Raw genomic sequence first — 25,679 nt, 5'->3', positions numbered from 1 at the left:
TAAACCCTATTTGGAATTTCGGAAGCGTCTTTCCCTATTCCACCCATTCTTCCCAAAAATGTGCCAGGTGCTTGCCATTAATTTTGCTAGCAACATCTAACAGAGTTATCATTTGATAATTACACTGCTCCTCACAAAGGCCCTTTTTAGGTTTCGCCTGCACAGTGCTTGTGCTGTGCTTGTGATGTATATTTTATATTCAATATGTATTAAACGGGGATTACATCCCGCCCCAACTTCTTATTCGTTCATGTGCTTGTCACTTTACTTTAACTAGGTTTCTTTTGGATGTAGCGTTGGATTTCCTTTTATATAGGTGTGCTTCTCTTAACAATATCCCGTGGACCTTATTACTTATTCTCATTCGCTTTAACAGCTGAACTGTCTTTTATTTGGTTATGGTTGGGATCTGACACCTTTTAACTAATATTTGCCTAATTTTGCCGATGCATTTGAAGTATTCTTTTCGTGGCAGCACGCACGGCCTCATTTTATTGTTTCTCCAACACTTTTATTGTTCAATTATTTAAACCTAATCTGTCCCTGAACGCATTTGAAACATGCTTGTCGTCTGCATGTCATGTTTTTGTTTGTCCAAAATGTGTGCTGGTACACGATGTTGTGCTGATGCCGGAACACAAACGTGGCTCCCTATCTCCAAGGTTGTTAGTTCTGGCCATTACGTCACATCTCCTGTCCTGCCCTTTGCTTGCTTCTTTTTTGACAGTCTCAAATGTGCCACAGCTCTGAGATTCCATTGGCTGCCTCATTGGGCTTGCACAAAAAAATTGCCACCATGATGCATGTATGACTTGTCTCAGTTATCACCTGCCTATTATAAGGCCATATAGGTGTCATTCATGGCTACTTCTTGTCACCGTTCATTGTGCTGGCCTATTTTGGACTGTATTATACATTGTATGGCGACACCGGTAAGGATCATTATGGATTGGAGTAGAAAGTACTTCACAGGAGAGCTTTTATTTTTGGACTATTTAACAGTTGTTAAAAGAAACAAGGAGCACAGAAATTATTTATTGTACTGTTGAGCGGAGACTCAAACACCAACCAGCTTCACAGCTCCAAGGTTGTTCTAGTGAAAAAACTATCCTAGCGTGTATTTTCAGAGCTCCCTGCCTTAACTTTTTGGAGTCAAAACGCCTGTGCTCCAGCTGGCCAATTCTATATGGCACAGTGTTCAATTAAAGATGGGGCACAGGTGGAAACGGCTCACAGGTGAGCTGCTTTAGGCATAAGTCAAAGGGCAAGGACCCACCCTACGAAGGGGTGACATGTACACTTTCTGTGACAAAGACAACCTGCACCAGTTTCTTGTTATAAGTTGTTACCCTATGCTACCTTTCCATGTGTCTGGTATTGTAGACACCCATATGACTGCCTTAACCCCTTGCATGCGTCGGACGCGCAGGAGCCATCTGACACATAAGTGCTCACGTGTGTCAGACGGCTCCCCCCGTCCGACGCCATGCGGATTTCTTTTTCTCCCCCAAGGAAATGACAATCACCGCACACGGTGCGCTGTCATTCAATAGAAACCGAAACTGAAATGAGCCATTAGGCTCATTTCAGTTTCACTTTCTATGTGCTCAGGGGGCTATCTTAGCTCCCTGAGCACGTAGAAAGACGGCAGAGGTATCATTGTAAAGGGGAATAACTCCCCTTTATAATGGTACCCCAGTGGATGGCCACCAAACCTGGAAAAAAAAAACCTCATGTGACCCCCCTTGCAAATCCTGGTCCTTTTCAGATATATAGGGGGCTTCTGCGTTTTTGGTCCCGGGATCGGCAGCCATCTAGGGAAACTTATTAAACCCACACATTTCTGAAAACTAGACACCCCGTGGTGTCGAGCGAGGTATGGCTTGCTTGGGTCCTCCAACGTTTTACTACCCAGAATCCCTTGCAAACCTTAAAGCTGAAAAAATCCCATTGTTCTCCCATTGTCAAGCTATAGCTGGTTGATCCCCAGGAACTCTCCCGTTGATAATAGTCATATTATGAGTGTTTAATATACATTTAAATTTACTGCACACTCCATCACGTTTGCCGGCCCTGGATACTTGGCTTGGAATACTTAACCATTTTTTATAGCTTTGCTGGTGCTTGTCGGAGGTTATTGACTAGAGGATTTTAGCATTATGACTTTCCAATAATTATAACCGAACAGTAGGGTATTTAAATATTTTCTATTAGCCCTCCAAGCTTCTTTAGTTTCTATCCATGCACTTTATGTGGTAGCAGGGAAACATTAATAAAAATCTGCTTTCATGATGCTATCTTAGTATAGTTCATCATACCATTCTTTGTCTCATTTGGCCTATTCTTTAACCACTATTGTTAAATAATCCTTACCGTATTTTCCGGCGTATAAGACGACCTTTTAACCCCTTAAAATTTTCTGGAAAGTCGGGGGTCGTCTTATACGCCGGGTACAAAATTTTATGGTATTTTTTCATGCGCTTTTTCATAGCGAGGACTTCACTCGAAGGTGTCAGACCGCTTCACAATACGAAATAACAAGAAACAACACACCTTATGTTAAAAAATACAGCCACCGACCCTGGCAACGTCCAAAAATACAGCCACCGACCCCGGCAACGTCCACACCCAGGCCCCGCGCCATGAATTGTGCAAGTATCGAAAGCGAGCGTGTTTTTGTCATAGCGAGGACTTCACTCGAAGGTGTCAGACCGCTTCACAATAGGAACTAACAAGAAACAACACACCTTATGTCAAAAAATACAGCCACCGACCCTGGCAACGTCCACACCCAGGCCCCGCGCCATGAATTGTGCAAGTATCGAAAGCGAGCGTGTTTTTGTCATAGCGAGGACTTCACTCGAAGGTGTCAGACCGCTTCACAATAGGAAATACCATGAAACAACACACCTTATGTCAAAAAATACAGCCACCGACCCTGGCAACGTCCACACCCAGGCCCCGCGCCATGAAGTATCGAAAGCGAGCGTTTTTTTCATAGCAAGGACTTCACTCGAAGGTGTCAAACCGCTTCACAAGCGAGCAAATGGCGCCATGAGTCTTACCTCGACTGCCGCTGCCGCTGTACACGCGCCTCCAACCGCTTGCACATCCCCAGGCAGACGAGGCAGCAGGACGAGGCAGCAGGACGTCCGAAACACGGTACATGGTAATGGGCAGCCAGCGCCGAAGATGGCAGCACCCTGTGTGTTGACACGTTTGGCACGTTTTGGCACGCGCACCTCTCCCCTTGGCATGGGCGTGGCATAGAAAGGGGACTGTACAATGTTCCTGAATGTTCCCGAAGGCAGTAGAGCACTTGCCGTGATTGGCTGGTTGTTGCGAAGAGGAAAGGCAGTCTCGTGACCAGATAGCGTCTTTGCCGTACCGTACGTGTGGTGTTGAAGACAGTCTCTGCACCTGTTCATACTGTACAGCACCAGTACCGTACATCGAGTGCAAATGGCTGACAGTCAAGAACCCGGCAAGGCTCCAGCAGCACATTCTGTGCAAATGGCAGACAGCGAAGAACCCGGCAAGGCTCCAGCAGCGCATCCAGAGCAAATGGCTGGCAGTCTAGAACTCAGCAAGGCTCCAGCAGTGGCAAGAAGAAGGAAATATGAAGCCAGCTACAAACTCAAAGTTGTGGCTTTTGCCACGGAACATAATAACTGTGCTGCTGCTAGACAATATGGAGTGACAGAAAAGATGGTTCGGGCCTGGAGAGCAAATGAGCAAGCATTGCGGAGTATGCCAAGGGGCAAGTGTGCACTAAGAAGAGGCACCCCACATTGGCCAGAACTGGAAAAGCATGTAGCAGACATGGTGGCCAAGCATCGGCAAAGCGGGTATGTCGTGACCCGAAATAAAATCCGATTGGTTGCACTTCAGTGGGCCAAATCTAATCCCGATCTCAGCCACAGATTTAAGGCCACTGTGTCCTGGTGTACCAGATTCTTGGGAAGGCATAATCTGGTATTGCGGCAAAAGACAAAAATTGCCCAGAAATTACCTGCGGATCTTGATGCCAAAATGCATAGCTTCCATCGCTACCTTATTAGGCTGCGCAATGAACATGTGTATGCGCTAAGTAGCATCGGAAACATGGATGAAACTCCGATGAATTTTGATATGATTGCCAACAAAACTGTCCATCAAAAAGGCAAAAAGACCATTTTAATAAAAACAACAGGACATGAGAAGTCCAGTTTCACTGTGGTACTTGCATGCACAGCTGATGGTGGCAAACTGAGACCAATGGTTATTTTTAAAAGAAAAACAATGCCGAAACTCAAGTTTCCTGTTGGTTGTTTTGTGCATGTGAATGAGAAAGGATGGATGGATGAAGAAGGGGTAAAGCTATGGCTTGATAACGTATGGAGCAGGCGACCAGGTGGACTTCTACAAAGGCGTAGTCTACTGGTGTGGGATATGTTCAGGGCTCATTTAACTCCCAGCACCAAGCAAAGGCTGGCAAGACTAAAAACGGATGCTGCAGTTATACCTGGAGGACTGACATCGTTGGTGCAGCCACTGGATGTGTGCCTAAACAAGCCATTTAAAGATCGCATCCGAGAACAGTGGAATGAGTGGATGGTTAGCGGTGAAAAAACATTCACAAAAGGAGGAAACATGCGTGCTCCACAGTTGGATGTTTTGTGCACCTTTGTTATAAAGGCCTGGAACGACATCGATGCAGAGACTGTAATAAAGTCTTTCAAGAAGTGTGGCATATCAAATTCATTAGATGGTATGGAGGACGACTATCTGTGGGAAGGTGAAGAGGATGCCGAAGAAGAGACCACATCATCTGATACGGAATTGGTACAAGATCCATACGATGACTGCCTTACAGATGTACCACAAGATCTCATTGACTTACTAATGAGATCAGATGACGAAGAGGAGGATTTTGAAGGCTTTTAAAGGGAACGTTATAAATCCTGTAGAAATCGCTTGGATTTATGGGAAGTTATGGAACGTTTAATGCACTTGCACTGTTTCATGCACTACGTTATTTATGTTTGCCGTACCGTACCGGTATATTCAGAAGTGACAGTTTTTGATATGGTTTTAAATAAAAATATTCCGAGTAAAGCAAGATTGTTTCTACAACCAATTTGTTTGCGTTCAGTCTTTGAGTTTGTAAAATAAACGCTTATAGGTACCCACTGCCCACTGATAAAGCCTTACTGCTCACCCACAGGGAGGAGGACTAGACTAATACGGTAAGTTCAAAATACCGGTACATACTCGGAATGGCTATGCTGCGCTGGAAGTGGGGGGTCGTCTTATACGGCGAGTATAGCACAAAACCTAAAACTTTTTTGGCAAAGTAGGGGGTCGTCTTATACGCCGGGTCGTCTTATACGCCGGAAAATACGGTACATTCATTAAGATTTCTCCAAATTGTAAAATCCTTATTAACTGCCACAGATTATCAATCTACCCACTGCATGACCAAAAAGATTTTTTGCAACTATCGTATATGTCAAGTAATCTTTTGGAACAACAACTTTGCTTCCCCATGGTTCCTGTAATAGCAACCAATTTCTGTTTATGCCTGCAATATTCCCAAGACAACAATTGAAATGTTTTCAGATCGTGGACTATTTAGATGGGTTACCACACTGCCTTAATTAATTGCTGCAGCAATACCATTCGCATATATTTTGTTCTATTGCCTGTTTTGCTGGGGTGCCTGTAAATATCCTTCTGTTAGACCCTGTTTTAGTAACAAACAGACTTTGACCTGACCAAGCACATACATTCAAGTTATCAAGCCTTTTCCCACTTTGTGTACACTTTGTGTACATTGTAACACTTCCCACCTTGATCCTCCAATCGTTCCTTCATGTGCTGTAGTTTCTAATCATTCTTCAGCACAATATATATCAAACCTTAATCATATTAAATCATCCAAAGATTTTAGGAAGTGTTTAACCACAGTCTTTGAAATAAAAGGAATCCTGTGCGTTTGGCTGTTCCGACCCTCGGCCATTTACTTTTGGAAGTTCAACCAATGCTATATGACGCGATTATTTTTTAGACAGCCTTCGTATACTATTTAGGATCAAGATAAATGTCCCATGATTAAGATATGGCCATGGAGTCCAATCTGCAAAAATATCAATTATTTGTAAAATTAAATGATCTTTACTTATATCATGGAACACAAAATCGTCATCACAAATGTTATTTTTCTACATCAGTTTCTCCTGATTTATTAGTGACTATTTATTGTGTTACTTGCTCCATTTCATTTGCACTGGCCACAATTATTTCTGCTACTCAGCTCTCAATTAGGAAGTCGTTTACTAAACTACTAGTGTTTGTCTCCTCTGGGCCAAGACATCTAATATAATACAATCAGTTACACCTTTATTTCTGCCATCCGTCTGAATTACTACAACCTTTGTGATGTTAAAAAAATAAACAAAATCTATTAGAGTTTGTGTTTCTATGTCAGCTATAATGGAGCTAGTCATCCTCACCCCTTTTGTGTTGGAAAACCCGGTATTCAATCTCTGTATTATGCTCTTAATCACTTACTACATTTTACCAATAAGGACATGATGGGTTCTAAAACATGGTGTATAGCACTCATCATTTCAGAGCATAACACTGCTCCATGCTAATAGTTATCGTCTATGCTATTGTTCAAGATTGACCTGTTATATTCACCATCTAAGCTACTGTTTTGTCAAGTGGAATCAATTATATAGGGAAAATAAAATTCTCTGTGTTTTACTGGTAATATGTCAGACAGCTCTTATTTAATTTTTGATCTGATGTAATCTTCAGGCTAGCTGACTTTTTAACTTTACCAGGTTTTCCATACAGCACTGAGCATAAGGGCATTTCCACCAATCCCTTTTGAACTTCCCACAAGCATTAGGTCCATTACAGATGTACCACTCACTAGATAATCCAAAGCAATGTAAGGGGATGCATCCTATGTACAGAGAACCTAGAGCAGCCACAGGAGCTCTACCGCACCACAAATAAGGTCCCTGATTGGTCCTCGTTTCTTTGATAGGATGAAGATGGGAGAATTGTAAGAAACATTTTGATTCCTATGCTGGGAGGCTACTCTAAAGATTTTTCTTACACTTCTCAGCATGACTAATGGCTAATTAGTGCATCTTTTGAATTGAACTCCAAAAATAGAAGACATCTTCCCCGTTCCAGCGGTGGGCTTTGAAGAGTCGCTAAACACTGTTGCACTGCAGCAGTTTGGAACATAATTACTCATCAGGGAAAGGCGAGTGTCATACAAGGCTCACAGTAAACCTTGATTAGAGCTCACAAGTGAGAACTACCTTGGCCATGCAAATAGAAAGGATTTCCTTACCTGGATTGCCACCTCTTCACAGATCCTGTCTGACGACTGAATTGGCTTTTCTAACATAAGATCAAATTCACATATATTTACAGCTGGTGTTCAAAAAGTGAGTCAAATAAAGTAACAGTAGATGAGGTTTCTAGAAGCTCAATTAAAGGTGCACAATAGCACTTTTTAAATTCTAGCTAGCTGAGCCTGACACCATTTTAGGACACACTTTCTGTCTTACATTAACTTTCCCATATTGGCCAACATGGAATATTCCTCTGCTTCCCCTTGTTTCCACTGCTTGCACCCCAGAATCCATGGGACTCATCTCTTAGAAACTATTACTTTTCAGCCTCATAGAAACAGCTTCCAGGTATTTGGGGTAAGGTCTTGATTTGGATGTGAATAAAGTATTAGCCAGTGCAGATTTTCTATGGCCAGGGTATTGTTCTGCTTTTCCCAGCCAAAGAGCCAGTCTGACCACTGGATATTAGATCTGAATTTATGTAAAGTAAGTTTAGTAAACTCTTAAATAGAATGAATACAAGTAGTCAATGTAGCCCTTCTATATAAAAGAAGGTGCAGCACAGTAATTGTACTTACTCTGCTGTGTTTTCAGTTAGTTGTTTGGCTGTGGTGCTGCACTGAACAGGAACTGAAAGAAATAGAATCAAGATTACTATAATGAAACACTGGAAGTGTGAAAATCCTAAAATGTTACTGTGTTTTACATAGCAAATGCTTGAAACTCTTCTAAGAGCACCAGGAAACAACAAACACTTTAGAAATAAAGGACATGAAATGTTTCCCATGCTCATTCTCACCCTGTTGATTATTTTACAAACATAATTAACAGTGTCCAAACCTTCTAGAACAAATAGTTTTGACTGACTGATGGGTGTTCCATTCTCCCAATATCTCAATATATAAGCTTTCTGGGCAAGATAACGTTTCAATACATATTAGATGCCATCCCAGAAATTGGATGTTGCTGTCAAAGAAATGTTGCCAAGCATACTTGTTGTGTTCAATTCTAGGGCCACAGTTTTACCACTTTATCACAAAGTAAAGTAAAATTTGTTTCAATTAATTAAAACCATACAGAGTTCTATGCTGTTAGAACTGTTAGCATTAGGGTGGGGTCTTGTTAGACCTGTCAGCCTTAGAATGGTCTTCCCCCATACATTTTACTTGCTTACCTCCTCTTTTTACAGTAGGACTCTCAGCACTTTAACACTGCTGACCAGTGCTGAAGTGCATGTATTTATCCCCTAAACATGGTTCCATTAGGCATTTACACAATTGGGATATTGAATTTAACTGCAAGTCCCTAGTAGAGTGCACTACCTGTGCCCAGGGCCTGTAAATTAAATGCTACTAGTGGGTCTGCAGCATTGATTGTGCCACGCACACAAGTAGCCATTTAAACTTGTCTCAGGCCTGTCACTGCAGGGCCTGGGTGTGCAGTTTTACTGCCATTTTGATTTGCCATTTAAAACCCTTTGCCAAATCTTAAACTACCCATTTATTACCCATAGGTCACCCCTAAGGTAGGCCCTAGGTAGTAGATATGGCAGTATGCTGTGTAAGTAAAAGGTAGAACTTGAGATTTGCATTGCCTGGTAGTGAAAAACACCTAAATTCATTTTTTACAGTATTGTTAGGCCTTCGGTTAAAATTGAGACTTCATTATTACACTTTTAAGCTGATATTACTGTTAGGAAAGGAGAAGCTTTGCCATGTGTTATATCTTTGGAATGGTAATGACAAATCATCTTTAATGGCAGAGTTAGATTTTACATTACTATATTAGAAAGGTCACTTTTACAAAGAGGACATATCTCTGCTCTTAAAGCTCTGTGTGCCTGCAGCCTGTCTTCAATATACATCTGGGGTTGGTGACAGCTTAACTTAGAGCATTACCTCTAGACAGACACATACAAAGGAAGGTTAGCTGTGTCTAAGTGCCCATCTGCAACCCAATGGCTCGTCCTGGGCACGATGGGAGGGAGGAACTGACACGTACACCTGAATAGGCCGTGTCCTGCCCTCACACAAAGGGGTGATTACACCCCCATAGTGAGTCTGGAGTCAGGGCTGGAAAGGAAGGACCTCTGTGCACTCCAAATACCCTTCTTTGAAGTCACCCTCAATTCAAGGGCACAACTGGGTATAAGTACTGGGTCTCTGACCCCACCAAATCAGACAATTCTCTACCTACTAGGAACCTCTGTCAGAAGAACTGCAGTGCTGCTACAAGGACTGTCACTTTGCTGGTCTGCTTCTCTTAAAGAAATGCTTTTCTGCTTAATACTCTGCAGCCTGCTGCTCTCTTACCCAGCTGAGGGTGAGTTGAACTCTGCCTTGAACCCAGAGTGATCTCCAAGGGCTTGTTGGCTTTCCTCTCGGTGCTTGAGACTCAGGGATATCAAAATCCCATAACCTGCTTCTGTTCCTGGTCCATTGGAAGTGGACTGAGGTGCTTGCGCCAGTGAAAGTGTCATATGTCCAGTCTTCATGGAGCAAAACTGGCTCATCATCACTGGTGCCGTGTGGGAAGATCGACCCATCCTCTCGACTGCATGGAGAAACCCGGTGCATCTTCTATGGACCCGATGCTTCTAGACTCGACGCATCGTCTTTGGAACTGACACATCACTTCCACTACATAAAGAAATATCAACGCATCTCCTCAACTGGCAAGGAATCAATGTGTAAAACAACACCGCTGGTTGGTGTAATGAGTCTCAGGCAGTCTGCAGGCTATCATGCACACACACACACTCACACACACATATACTCCCTCAGCACCGATTCCCGGTGCAATAGATATCAGGCAGGTCCGTATGGAATGCACTCACACACCAATGCACACAGCACCGTAATGCAGTGCAAATGATATCCGGCAGGTCAATGAATAGCACACTGCAGACCCATGGCCCATGCCTACCTCAACTCTCCAGCTCACCCTGACTACCCTATGCCCATGGGTTGGAGATAAACAGCCCTCCCCCAATACTAGACCAATTGCGGGCAGTGTCCCCAGGAAGAAGGTGGGGGTAGGTAGCCAAATAGGGGTTTAGCCACCACTCAGGAAGTGTACCCACAGGATGCGGAGCAGAAGCCGGCTTGCAGAAATAATTAGTCACTCAAAGGGGTTCCACAATGTTCCCACTTCCAATTACTCCCTGAAGCGTTCCTTCATCCCAATCAATCACTCTCACTACCCAGGCCCGATCGGGGCCGGGAGAAGAGAGGGCACTACTAGCAGTTCGCCCTCACATCCGAGAGTTGCAACCTGTGAATTGGACACTTCACGCAATGAACATGCATGTTGCATGAGAGAGATGCGGCCCGATCGGCGAAGCGGGCCACGCTGGATCTCCCAACCGGTGAATCCGCTTAATGCCAACAAGACCCTTGGTGCGTGTTGAGGTCCCCACGATAAAGGGGCTCCACTCCTTAGATGCGAGTAATACTTTTTGGGATTCGCAAAAGGCATTCCAGTCTCCAGGCACAATTCTTAGTTCCACGCTCAAGACGTGCTACCAGTTGTGATGCAGTTGGCAATGTGGGCACTTAAGGGGGCACCGCTCTCCAGGTGTCACAAGTGGATGGTGTGGGTCCTCGCGGGAGGTCTTTGATGTCTCCGAGTCCTCCACAAGAGAACAGGGATCGAGCCCTTGCAGAGCACACTACAGGGTACCACCCAGCAGCAAGTAGTCAGCCCAGGCCAGCCACTATTAAGGAAGGTTGCGCAATCCCTTCCAATGGTAGTAATTCTCTTTTTGCACTACAGATTCCTCTGGCAGTGTGCACCATGCAGTTCCAGGTTCTGCAGTCCCACGTCCCCACAAGTGTATCTCTACCCTGCTGAAGTATGGCTCCAGTAGGGACTTTGAAGTTGGGGGTGATTCACAGGGGTTCCCTTTAAACCACTGATATCTCCCCTAGATTTCAGTCCTGTCTGCCATGAGGCTGTTGAATGCACATCTTAGTCTTAAGTGGGGCCATGATGTTTCTCCCAGAGGCCAAGTATCAAAACCTCTCCCTCAAGTCCATCCAGACAGGAATTCAAATGACAGTGGTCTGTCATTCCAGTTGCATGTCCAATGTTTAGCTGTTGCTGGGAGATGCACAGATGTGACTCCGCCCAGCCTCTAGTGCAGGATGGGATCAAACTACAAGTCACACAAAGAGTTTTAGAGCTGAGAAATGCCCACTTTCTAGAAATAGCATTTCTCAGCTAATAATGACAAATCAACCTTTATCACAGGAGAGGGATTTGATGCATTGGCATCCCCCACCCTACCTTTCTTGCTGAATCCAGTTACTGTGTCTTCGGTCATACCGCAACAGCAGGATTAGCGCGAGGAGGGCGCAAAGCGGCAGACCCAAAGCAGCTTACTCCTCAGCCCACTGCCCCGGTCTCGGCCCCAGCCCCAACATAGGGGTTCAGGCGACGATCAAGCGGGGGGTCCGGTGGGCTGACAAGCCACCAGCTGTGAATCGTGGTCAGTTCTGCGTCCTCGCTCCCCACAGCAGTAAGTGAACGCAAGGTAGCAAGGGGTGTGAGCAGGCGCACCCTTCCTAAGGCCGAACTGAAGTTAAAGCGGGTCACTCAACTGTTGCTTCACTGCTTCACTGCCCCCCCCGTTGCTTGTGCTGCCGTGTGTGACCAATCCAGTGGAGGCCCTTCTGCACAGTTTGCAGAGAGTCAACGGAGCAGCCCAACCGGAGGTGAAAATCCGGCGGCCAGAGGTACAGAGAGTTGAGCAAGCAGAGCGGAGCAGCAGTGCTAAATCAGGCAGGGTTGGGTTGGGTCGAGCAGGGTCACACTATCTTCCCCGCTCCCCTCTCCCTTCTTGCTTTTCCCTAACGCAGCTATGACGGCTCTGGCACTGGTGGTTTCCTTGCACCTTGCACCCTTGCATCCAGCCCTAAGTTCCAAGCCGAGCCGGTGAACCAAATTAAAATGAAAATTGAAAACGTGCGGAAGCAGCAGGAACTGGCAGCACCACGATTTAATTACGCCTCAACCACATTACCGAGCCAGCAAGTCTGATCTCAGGGCATTCAAACTGTCCTCACTGTCCTCCCTGCCTGACTGCCTGATCGCAGTTGATCTCCCTTGATTACGCTTGATCACACCGCCTGGTGGACCTTAAGAGACCAGACATGTGGCTTGTAACGGGCCCAAAGGCAAAGCTAAGCAAAGCTAAGTAACCAGGGCAAGCAAAGCAGCACAAGGCAAAGCAAGGCAAAGGAAAGCAAGGCAAAGGAAAGCCTAGCAAAGCACAACGGAAAGCAAAGCACTAAGCAAAGCAAAGCAAAGTAAAGCATCAAGCACCAAGCACCACAACCCAGCAGCCGGAAATGCGTTCAGGAAAAACCAGAGGAGCGCCACCACCCAAATCAAAGCACAAGGCTAAGAAGGAACTCACAGCACTCAACACAGACCTTCTCAGCAGGCCGTTGTCAGGATCGGATCCACCATGCAGTAGAGATACGGACTTGCTGTGTGAGCCAGCATCCTTGAAACCTCTAACAGCTTCAGCCGGCGCAACCTAATCTGAGGCAAGTTTTGAGCCAATAGCAACTCCGAGGAAACATACAGCATCGGCCTCGGATGCAAAGTGGAAAAAAAGCACCACAGCTTCTTGTATGACCCACATCAGGCCCCACCCAGGCCAAAACAGCAGCAAGCGGGCCCTGATTACTGACTTTTTAAAAATTGCTATCAAAACTACCTAGGTAAATCGACACCACAACGACCACAAGACTCCGAATGCAAATAAATCCACTCAATCTACCACGGCCTCCACAAGTGAGGCCCCCACGGGCCCCTCACGGGACGGAACCACCATAAGAAGTGAGGACGACAGGAGCGGCTGGGTAGCCACATCCAAAACAACCACCGTAGTTCCAAGCCTCCAAACTCTATCTTCCAATGCACTTCACTCCTTGGGCCTGAAACCAAGGCCAAAATCCGTTGTAATTGAGGCACAAATTCATCATCACTTCCAGCCTTTTCAGCCTCTCCCAGCACCCCCCTGCTTGCAGACACCACTCACACCCTTATTCTCATTAGGCTCCCATGACCCCAAAAGCCTCAATGATGGCACCATCATTCTTCAATTGACCTCAAATACCATGAATCCATTTGGCAATCTGATCACGCTATCAGGCGACTGCCACCTCGAGGCGAAAAAGCCTACCAATCTTAACACAAACAGCAGAGACAGGCTTGTACAATCTTCGCATCAGCTGGAAGCTACACAACGTAAAAGCTAATACCTTAGCCAATCTGAACCACTGAAGGAGTCGTTCTTTTAGTTCGACACATACAGATCCACTCAAACCAAGGACACAAGAATAAGGGCATGCATGTCTCCTAGAACTCATAGTCAGAGCGATCGGCTCCCAGCCCTCACCAGCAATATGGAACATCATGCTCAGACTACCACTGAAGAATCCAGCTGTTCCCCAACATCTTTTGTCTGGCCACTCCTGCCCAACACTTTAGACACAATCAGCAAAGCTATAACCCTCCACGCTGACAAGCTCGACACCCAAGTAGATCTTTTAAACATTCTAGCTACTCACGTCCAGGAGATTGAACAAAAAATATATAGCTTCAACAAGATGATCGCGAAGGTACAGCGAGACCAAGAAACTATTTACCAATTGTGCCACTGCCATTGCACTCAAATCATTGATAAACTTGCTGCAGTTCCGATCTTACTGATAGATCTCCTAGGCATCACCAGGGAAGCCCTTTCAAACAATTCTCTCAAGGCAGGGAAAGCTCACGAGGCCCTAGGGGAAAAGGATGCAGCACGCCCCAGGCCCACGGAAGGACAAACTATCGGCAGCATGGGCAGCTTCTCAACTTCAATCTTAGAAAATACATCTGCACTCATGGCCCTAAATGCCCATGATAATCCCAATACTTCGGCCTCCCAAATTCTCGACAACTATGATCAGTCTTCAGGAAGGACAACCAAAGTAACTAAGCCATTAACTAAGCAGGAGAAAAAGCGCCTTAGAAAAGTGAGAAAAAGCAAACAACCAAGTCAGTCAATTAACGTAACTACCGTCCAACTTGAGCAAGGAATGAAACAAAGCATTAAAGACAAGGTCCCAAATACTTTGGAAGCAATAAGCAACAAGGAATCCCTAATCGCCCCACTCGACTCCCTCGCTACATTTAGCAGTCCAAATTACACCAAAATTAAACAAACGCTGCCAGATAATCTATACAGTCTATTCAAACAGCCAACCAGGAAAGAGAAGCAACACCATAACATCTTGTTTAAGCAAACAGCAAATTCTGTATCTCCGTCCAGGATTGAACTGAAAGATCCTACTACAATGTGCCCCAGAGAGGACAACACGCTAAAGGACCATGCCTGGAAAGACTGCCGCAACCTTGACAAAATCGACAAGCCAAGTCCGGGATGCAACGCCACCACCAACATAAAGGTCAATAAAACTCCCAAACAAAACAATAATAACGTCTCTCCGCAGTTGCCCTTGATGCTCTCAGGGCCCACAGGGGTAGCAACTACAATGAAACATGGTTCTGATTATGCGCCGCAGCTTGAAATCTTCCCAAATAATAAAAAAATTGGGCTTTATCCCCCAGTATGTCTCAAGGGGAAACCACGACTTCCTTAACAGAAGTGTTCTGTTAAAACTATTCAAGGCACTCCCTTCTTTGAGCCACATTAACTCCAGGGACATTGAAAGAATAGGGTTCTACCAGAAGGAGTAGTTTCTTGCCTGTAAGTCCAGTTCTGTAGTAGGGGTATCTCTGTTATAATCATAATCTAGTGAATAGTCCCGCCCGTGTCCGTTGACCCCGGGGCAATCAAAAATTATCTCTTAAACTGTCTTCTTTGCAGTCCTGCATAGACACTTAAGAGAAAATTAAGACAAATAATGCAGCCTAAAATAAACAAGGCCACAAAGGCCACCAATTCATCGAAACCATGAAAAGGATAGCCTACCATGTCCGGTTTTACACTGATTACCAAGTTTTCCTCACAGGAAAAACTCCCCTTCACCAAAATCCTTGGAATGATAGAGAGGAAGGGTTGGACAGACAGGCCCCCATAGGCTGCCATTATGTGTCTTGAAAAGGGATACCGTTCTTTTAAGGAACTCTCCAGAGACCCTCAGTATCCCATGATGTACAGCTAATTCCTTTTACTTTCAATTCTTTTTGAAGGTGTATAACGCCAGGCCTGTAGCATACATTACAGTACCATTTTCTCCACTGGGGAGGAGGGCGGGCGCTTATGACTATAACAGAGATACCCCTACTACAGAACTGGAGTTACAGCCAAGAAACTACTCCTTCTGTAGTAGGGGATCTCTTTGTATAGTCATAATCTAGTAAATAGAATGGCAAGCCCATCCCAAAACACCAACCCGGCGGTGGAGAAAAACAGATAACCACTACTGTGCAAACAGATTTCTCAATGAAGCCTGCCCAATCTGAGCATCTGCTCTGGCATCAGAGTCCAGACAGTAATGCTTAGCAAAGGTGTGGACCGACTTCCAAGTGGCAGCCCTGCCGATCTCTGCAATGGGAACATTACGAAGCAAAGCTGTTGTAGCTGCTTTGCCCCTGGTAGAATAAGCCTTAGGCTTACCTCTTAAGGTCTTGTTAGCCTTCTGGTAACATACAGGACACAATGCACCTAGAGATGGACTGTTTTGAGGTGAAAGATCAGTCCTGACCGTCTCATAATTGATAAACAATTGGTCTGACCTACGAATGTCCTTGGTCTTATCCAAGTAAAATTTAAACACCCTTCTGACATCCAGGGAATCGAGAGACCTTTCCGCTGGAGTAGAAGGATTCTGGAAAAACGCAGGTAAATTATGATCTGATTGACATGGAAATCAGAAATCACCTTAGGAAGGAACTTAGGGTGAGTGCGCATCACAACCTTAGCAGCATGAAATACAGTATAAGGTTCTTGACAACACAATGCCTGAATTTCACTCACCCTGCGGGCCAATGTAATGGCCACAAGAAAGGTCGCCTTCCAAGACAAGTGCTTCAGCGAAGCCTTATGGATGGGTTCAAAAGGCTCTTTCATCAACCTGGAAAGCACCACATTCAGCTCCCATGATGGTGAAGGACACCAGACAAGAGGAAACACTTTCTTCAATCCATCCAAGAAATCTTTAATCACAGAGATCTGGAAGAAGGATGTTTGTGAAGGGCGTTTCCTACACGCAGTCAACGCTGCGAGGTGAACCTTAATCAAATGAAAATTAAGGCCCAACTGAGCCAAATGCAAAAGATATGGAAGAATGACATCTTCCTTGCAGGTCTTAGGGTCATAGTTCTTGGAAGTACACCAGATGCAGAACCTCTTCCACTTGTATGCATAGGAAGTCCTAGTGGAAGGTCTCTTAGCTTCCTTAAGTATAGTCATGCAATCTTCAGGAAGATTCAAGTGTCCATATTGCACTATCTCAGGAGCCATGCCGCCAAACTCAACGATGAGAGGTTGGGGTGCACCATCTGCCCCTGAACTTCGTGAGAAGGTCCGGCCGACACGGCAGCCGCATGTGGGGTAGGAGAGAACGGTGAAGCAGGTCTGTGAACCACCACTGCTGGGGCCACTCCAGAGCAATGAGGATCATCCGTGCTCTGGATTGAGACAGCTTGATGAGCACCGCCGGAATCAGGGGAATGGGTACAGAAAGCTGTTCGACCAGCTGATCCATAGCGCGTTCCCCAGAGTCCCTGGTTGGTAATACCTGGAGGTGAAGTCTCTGCATTTTCTGTTTTCGGCGGTGGCGAACAGATCTAGGTCTGGAGTGCCTCACCTGTCGAAGATGTCTCCTAGTACTTCGTCGTTTAGAACCCACTCGTGGTTTTCTTGCACCAACCTGCTGAGTGAGTCCGCCTGAAAATTCTTCACACCTGGCAGATGGGTAGCCATTATCGTCAGTCCTCTGACTAGCAGCCAGTGCCAGATAGCGTGCGCGATCTCGAGCCCCCCTGCTTGTTGAGGTAATACATTGTGGTCGTATTGTCCGTCTGTACAAGCAAGGAGTTGGTCTGGAAGGACAGATGAAAGGCCTTCAGTGCCAAGTGAACAGCTCTGAGTTCCAGGAAATTGATGTGATACATGGATTCCGCCGGGGACCATGTTACCTGGATCTGTAGATGGTCTGAATGCGCTCCCCAGCCGTGGAGAGAAGCATTCGTGACGACAGTCTGAACGGGAATGTCCTTGTGGAATGGAACCCCCTTGAGGAGATTCTCTGTGGAGCACCACCCTCTCAGGGACTGTTGAGCATGGAGGGACAGCTTGATCCTGTCGTCCCAGCTCCCCCGCTTCTGGTCCCACTGATCCTCCAGACATTCCTGCAACGGCCTCATGTGTAGGCGTGCGTGTGGTGTGAGGAAGATGCAAGAGGCCATCGACCCCAGTAGATAAGACACCGTCCTCGCTGTTGTAGATGGAACAGCTATGAGAGCCTGAGCCTTCCGAAGGATCGATAAGCTAGCAGGAGCCGGAAAAAAGAACTGAAAGTAAAAGGAATTGGCTGTGCATCATGGGATACCGAGGGTCTCTGGAGAGTTCCTTCAAGGCACGGTATCCCTTTCAAGACACATAATGGCAGCCTATAGAGCTTGTCTGTCCAACCCTTCCTCTCTATCATTAAAAGGATTTTGGTGAAGGGGAGTTTTTCCTGTGAGGAAAACTTGGTAATCAGTGTAAAACCGGACATGGTAGGATATCCTTTTCATGGTTTCGATGAAGTGGTGGCCTTTGTAGCCTTGTTTATTTTAGGCTGCATTATTTGTCTTAATTTTCTCTTAAGTGTCTATGCAGGACTGCAAAGAAGACAACTTAAGAGATTATTTTTGATTGCTCCGGGGTCCACGCACATGGGCGGTACTATTCACTAGGGGCCAGATGTAGGTAAATGTCATTTACCGATTCGTAAATACCGAATTTTACCGATTCGGTATTTACAAATCGGTAAATGCTATGTAGGTATTTTTACCGATTAATTTAACGAATCTGTAGAATTCGGTAATTTCCATTGATATCTATGGGCCTTGAGAATTTGCAAGGGGGACAGGGTGTCACTTTGACACCCTGTTGCACCCCTGATTCAGGATTGTGTGCCATGTGACACACATACATGCCCTCAGGGCATGGTGTACATGCACAGATGTGTATGTACACAGGAATTCGTTATTTACCATGCAATAGTATTACATGGTAAATAACGAATTCTTAGGGGCCTGTGGCACTGTTTCCAGTGCCACTTACATGTAGATTTACCGATTCAGTAAATTTAGAGAATCGGTATTTTACAGAATCGGTAAATTTACCGAATAGGTTAATTTACCGATTCTGTAAAATATAGGCCCCCACATCTCAATCACCAAATACCGTTCGGTAACGGCCGAAATCGGCCGTTACCGACCGGTATTTGGTGACCTACATCTGGCACTAGATTATGACTATACACAGAGATCCCCTACTACAGAATCAGCATTCTGCGAAATTCCAAGAATCAACCACCGCCACGTTCACCAACTCCCTCCTTACTGAGCAAATCTGGCAGCAGAGGGTCCCCTTTGAAAAATGGGGCATTGAGTTAAAAAAGACCGACCCCCATGTTATCCCAGCCCACTACACAAGCCTAAACATCCAGCGGGTCTGTTAAAAGGCGCCTAAGGCCCAGATAACCGAAGTCCTCTCCCAGGCATAGACTCCAAGGCCAGGACAATCACAATCACCTTTGCTCACCCTGAAGCCAGCCAGCCCACTGGACCCCAGCACTTAAACATGCCTGGAATCTCCCAAGCCGGGGCATGAAAAAATCCAAAAGTTGCCACAAACTCACCCAAAGGCTACAAAATCTGCTCCTGGAACGTGTTTGGTCTCGGCATGAAACTAGAAGACCCGGACTTCAAGGAGTTTATTAAACAGTAAAAAATAATCCTCTTCCAGGAAACCTGGCTTACAAAATCTACTCCCCTAGTAGGTTACCAGGAATTCCAGAATCTAACTATAAAGGGTCTAACCAAGGGAGAGCAAAAGGGGGCCTCTCCACCTTTATTTCAACCCTATACTCCAGACTCGCCGTTGCTGTAGACCTTGATTCCTCCTGGCTGCTATGCGTCAAACTTGACATTCAGCCTTTCACCAGCCTACTGATCATAAACATTTACATTCACCCCACGCCCAAACAGAAATGGGCAAGTATTGATCACTTATTAGCCTCACTTGCCACTCTAAAACTTGCCTACCCCGACGCCAACATCATTCTGTCAGGGGACTTCAATATGACTTTACTGCTAGAAAGAAATGGCACCAGGTGGCACACTCAGGCCAAAACTCGATGCAACACTCTCCGCAATCAATGCGCAGTTCACCTGTACGATCTCTTAATGCGAATGCTTAATGGTCACAGCCCGACAGACACCCCAGCAGCATACACAAGGGTCAGTCAAAAGTCAGCCTCAATTATCAACTATTCCTTCATGGACCGTAACCTCGTTCTCCAGATCACGAACTTTCAAATCTTGGACAGAGCAGAGAGGGACCATCAACCGCAATCCTTCACGCTCTTAAGGAACAACACAAATCAAATTCTCACTAATCCAATGCCGTAACAACTTCATTGCCATAATCTCAAACGCCTCATTTGAAAAAAGGACAATATAAGTGACTTTATGGAAACATGTATCAGCATCTTGGAGAAATCCTAAACTGAACCATCAAGCATCCGGGCCTGGGAGTCATTCACCTTCGAACTAAATCAAAATTGGTCCAAACAAGCCACTGGCAGAAAAGCAGGAAAAACGTTCGGGACAGCATGGTTCACCAAAAGCCTCAGAACTAAAAAACAACAACTGAACAAATACCTACGAAAACTAAGAACACAGGGCTCATCTTCCACCCAAGACCAATTGCTTCTAATTTCCAAAGCCAGAAAAGACCTTAAAAGAGACATCATTGTGGCCAAGAAAGTATTCCAGGAACACCTCTGGGCTAAACTCCATTACCCTTGCAAACAAAGAGACTCCAAGCTCTTCTGGGAAATCATCAACTAGTCAACAAATGGCAGGAACCGACATCATAACTCAGACATTATGGAGGAAACATGGAGAGCCCACATTGAATCACAATATAACAAAATCTTTCCCCCAGGCATTGTTGATTGCGGCTTCCAACTAAGTAACGGAGCTACTGTTAGAGACCTAGTAAAAAGACTCCCCCTCCGATTCAGACTTTCTTCTGCAGATCCTTAAAGAACAATTCAGAGCCGAAGACCTAACCACTCTCCTCTTCTTCTTTGCCGGCCTTGACGAAGACATCCTAGAAGAAGCCCTCTTTTCAGATGAGCGCCGGCGCCGCCTCGACCGGGGGCTTTTGGATACCGAGGACAGGCTGACCACGGAGGCCGAGGACACCATCCTGGCCCTTGATCGCTTCCTCGACGTTGATTTCTCCTTTCTCGACGTCGACCTCTTCCTCAACGTCGAATGCCTTGACGACGACACATCCCTCGACGTCGACTTTCTTCTCCTCTACGTTGAACGTCGAAGGCGCCTCAACGGCGAGCGCCGGTGCCTTCTGGACTCATCCCGACGTCGACGGTGTCTGGACGACGATGTAGTCCTCGGCGTCGACCTTGTCCAAGGACTCGACATCAGTCCCCTCAACATCGAACGGCGATGTCTCTTCGACCCGGAGCCGTGGGTCGACGCGGAGCATATGGTGGTCATCCCTCTCGATGCCGATGTCGAGGCTATTGACGTCAACGGAGATCTGTGCCTCTTCCTGGCCTCATCTTCACTGGGGAGCCCCCAGAGGCTGAAGCACGGGCAGAGGACGATGTTCCTCCATGCCCAGACACACCTTGATCCTGATGTTTCCTCTGCTCCAGTTCTTGGAGCCGAATCTTCTCCCTGTCACCCAGGGTCCTCCTGGAGAAAGTCTGGCATATCTCACAGGCTTCTGGGACAATAGAAGAAGGGAGACAGAGTATGCAAACTCTGTGAGGGTCTGATTTGGCCTTCTTCCTGGCACACTCAGCGCACTTATCGAATAAGGCAGGCATATTCGACAGAAAGAGTGTGTAAAACTGCCTAAAAACTACAGCAGAAGAAAGAGGCCGACCCCAGACGTCGAGTGAAACACTTTAAACACTTTAAAAGTGCAAAAATTGAAGATAAAACCCCAAAAAGGGAGAGCTCAATGCTCCAGGCTCCTGCTAGCAGGAGCCGGAAAAAAGAACTGAAAGTAAAACAAATTGGCTGTGCATCATGGGATACCGAGTGTCTCTGGAGAGTTCCTTAAAGGCACGGTATCCCTTTCAAGACACATACTGGCAGCCTATAGGGGCTTGTCTGTCCAACCCTTCCTCTCTATCATTAAAAGGATTTTGGTGAAGGGGAGTTTTTCCTGTGAGGAAAACTTGGTAATCAGTGTAAAACCGGACATGGTAGGCTATCCTTTTCATGGTTTCGATGAAGTGGTGGCCTTTGTAGCCTTGTTTATTTTAGGCTGCATTATTTGTCTTAATTTTCTCTTAAGAGTCTATGCAGGACTGCAAAGAAGACAGCTTAAGAGATTATTTTTGATTGCTCCGGGGTCCACACACATGGGCGGTACTATTCACTAGGGACCAGATGTAGGTAAATGTCATTTACCGATTCGTAAATACCGAATTTTACAGATTCAGTAATTATAAATCGGTAAATGCTATGTAGGTATTTTTACCGATTAATTTAACGAATCTATAGAATTCGGTAATTACCGAATCGGTATTTACCGATTCGGTAATTGCCATTGATTTCTATGGGCCTTGAGAATTTGCAAGGGGGACAGGGTGTCACTTTGACACCCTGTTGCACCCCTGATTCAGGCTTGTGTGCCATGTGACACACATACATGCCCTCAGGGCATGTATGTGTGCCACATGGCACAGGTGCACATGCACAGATGTGCATGTACACAGGAATTCGTTATTTACCATGCAATAGTATTACATGGTAAATAACGAATTCTTAGGGGCCTGTGGCACTGTTTCCAGTGCCACCTACATATAGATTTACCGATTCGGTAAATTTACAGAATCGGTATTTTACAGAATCGGTAAATTTACCGAATCAGTAAATTTACCGATTCTGTAGAATATAGGCCCCCATATCTCAATCACCTAATGCCGGTCGGTAACAGCCGAAATCGGCCGTTACCGACCGGTATTTGGTGACCTACATCTGGCGCTAGATTATGACTATACACAGAGATCCCCTACTACAGAATCAGCATTCTGCGAAATTCCAAGAATCAACCACTGCCACGTTCACCAACTCCCTCCTTACTGAGCAAATCTGGCAGCAGAGGGCCCCCTTTGAAAAATGGGGCATTGAGTTAAAAAAGATCGACCCCCGTGTTATCCCAGCCCACTACACAAGCCTAAACATCCAGCAGGTCTGTTAAAAGGCGCCTAATGCCCAGATAACCGAAGTCCTCTCCCAGGCATAGACTCCAAGGCCAGGACAATCACAATCACCTTTGCTCACCCTGAAGCCAGCCAGCCCACTGGACCCCGGTACTTAAACATGCCTGGAGTCTCCCAAGCCGGGGCATGAAAAAATCCACAAGTTGCCACAAACTCACCCAAAGGCTACAAAATCTGCTCCTGGAACGTGTGTGGTCTCGGCATGAAACTAGAAGACCCGGACTTCAAGGCGTTTATTAAACAGTAAAAAATACTCCTCTTCCAGGAAACCTGGCTTACAAAATCTACTCCCCTAGTAGGTTACAAGGAATTCCAGAATCTGGCTATAAAGGGTCTAACCAAGGGAGAGCAAAAGGGGTGCCTCTCCACCTTTATTTCAACCCTATACTTCCAGACTCGCCGTTGCCGTAGACCTTGATTCCTCCTGGCTGCTATGCGTCAAACTTGACATTCAGCCTTTCACCAGCCTATTGATCATAAACATTTACATTCACCCGACGCCCAAACAAAAACGGGCAAGTATTGATCACTTATTAGCCTCACTTACCACTCTAAATGCTGCCTACCCCAACGCCAACATCATTCTGTCAGGGGACTTCAATATGACTTTACTGATAGAAAGAAATGGCACCAGGTGGCACACTCAGGCCAAAACTCGATGCAACACTCTCCGCAAGCAATGCGCAGTACACCTGTACGATCTCTCAAAGCGAATGCTTAATGGTCACAGCCCGACAGACACCCCAGCAGCATACACAAGGGTCAGTCAAAAGTCAGCTTCAATTATCAACTATTCCTTCATGGACCATAACCTCGTACTCCAGATCACGAACTTTCAAATCTTGGACAGAGCAGAGAGGGACCATCAACCGCAATCCTTCACGCTCTTAAGGAACAACACAAATCCAATTCTCACTAATCCAATGCCGTAACAACTTCATTGCCATAATCTCAAACGCCTCATTTGAAAAAAGGACAATATAAGTGACTTTATGGAAACATGTATCAGCATCTTGGAGAAATCTTAAACTGAACCATCTAGCATCCAGGCCTGGGAGTCATTCACCTTCGAACTAAATCAAAATTGGTCCAAACAAGCTACTGGCAGAAAAGCAGGAAAAACGTTCGGGACAGCATGGTTCACCAAAAGCCTCAGAACTCAAAAACAACAACTGAACACATACCTACGAAAACTAAGAACACAGGGCTCATCTTCCACCCAAGACCAATTGCTTCTAAATTTCCAAAGCCAGAAAAGACCTTAAAAGAGACATCATTGTGGCCAAGAAAATATTCCAGGAACACCTCTGGGCGAAACTCCATTACCCTTGCAAACAAAGAGACTCCAAGCTCTTCTGGGAAATCATCAACTAGTCAACAAATGGCAGGAACCAACACCATAACTCGGACATTATGGAGGAAACATGGAGAGCCCACATTGAATCACAATATAACAAAATCTTCCCCCCAGGCATTGTTGATTGCGGCTTCCAACTAAGTAACGGAGCTACTGTTAGAGACCTAGTAAAAAGACTCCCCCTCCGATTCAGACTTTCTTCTGCAGATCCTTGAAGAAGAAGTCTTAAAAACAATTAAAAAAAATAAGATCTGAGGGTGCCCCTGGGCCCAACGGCCTCCCAAACGCCTTGCTTCTGCACAACCCATTATTCTGGGTAGATCACTTGTCTCCTCTTTTTTCAGATATTCTAACCTCTAACACGATCCCTGACTCTTGGAGGGGAAGCATTCTAAGCCCAATATACAAATTGGGTTCTCGTTCCGATCCTTCAAATTACAGATTGATCGTGTTCATCGATGTGGAGGCTACAATCTACGCATCAAACCTGCTGGTAGATTTAGAGGACTGGGCGGTGCAAGCAAACCTTATTCCTCCTACGCAAACCGGATTTAGGGCCGGGATGGGCACCCTGACGAACATTTCTGATGTAACCCTCCTGGCCAATCAAGCCTTCAGAAAATCAAGGCCACTCTACGCATGTTTCATCAACCTTAAATCGGCCTTTGACAAGGTTTCAAGAGCTAAGCTATGGGCAAAAATGCACAACCGGGGGGGCCCAGCTAAGTTGCTGGAGGCCATACTCAAGCTGTACTCCCAGACGTGGGTCCAGATCAGGTAAGGAGATGCGCTCAGCATTACTAAGAAGTTCCACACACTCAACGGGCTAAAACAAGGGTGCGTGCTGGCACCGTGCCTCTTCAACATTTACACCACTAATCTGGATGAGCACCTTTGGTCAATCCAATCTGGCCCTCCAATAGTTGGCACAACACCCAGACCCAGCCTTCAATATGCGGAAACGCCAAATGGTTTGCAACGACTAATCACTGAACTTAGAGCTTATACCACTTCGGTCCAACTAACCAGCAATCACCAAAAAACGAAGGTGATGCGCTTTAACAAACACCATAAAGCCGATCGTAAATTCACTTGGACTTTGGACAAGTGACCTTTGACCGAGGTGGATTCATACAAATACCTAGGCTTCCAAATTGATCGCAAACTTACCTTCAAGATTCATCTGTCCCAAGGTCGCACGAAATCCAAACTGCTGCAGTTTGCCTTCAAAATCTTAAAAAACAAGCTTGCAGGCAGCTCCATTGGCCACCTAAGAAAGCTTATAGACGCAAAATTACTGCTCTCTATCTCATATGGCACAGAAATCCTGAATGGCAAGGACGCTACAGGTTTGAACCTGGAAAAATCAATTCTTTTCAAGAAACTGTTTGCAATCCCCCGCCATATTCCACAAGCCCAAATCTGACTTGAGTATGGTCTAAGAAACCAGATCCCGACAGGCAA

The 25,679-nt window shown here is 45.7% G+C and overlaps 1 protein-coding gene across 1 annotated transcript in view; it reads right to left on the bottom strand.

The window, feature by feature from the left end:
• Positions 1 to 25,679, bottom strand: part of LOC147747769 (uncharacterized) — an 802,967-nt gene that overhangs the window by 48,715 nt on the left and 728,573 nt on the right. Inside the window, exon 69 of the mRNA XM_086926120.1 lies at positions 7,937 to 7,988. Within this exon, the coding sequence (XP_086782246.1) occupies positions 7,937 to 7,988 (52 nt within the window). The remainder of the gene's footprint in view (positions 1 to 7,936; positions 7,989 to 25,679) is intronic.

The sequence above is a fragment of the Lissotriton vulgaris genome, chromosome 1_1 (assembly GCF_964263255.1).
Source record: "Lissotriton vulgaris chromosome 1_1, aLisVul1.2, whole genome shotgun sequence".
Classification (NCBI taxonomy): Eukaryota; Metazoa; Chordata; class Amphibia; order Caudata; family Salamandridae; genus Lissotriton; species Lissotriton vulgaris.
This window is presented reverse-complemented; position numbering and strand designations above follow the sequence as displayed.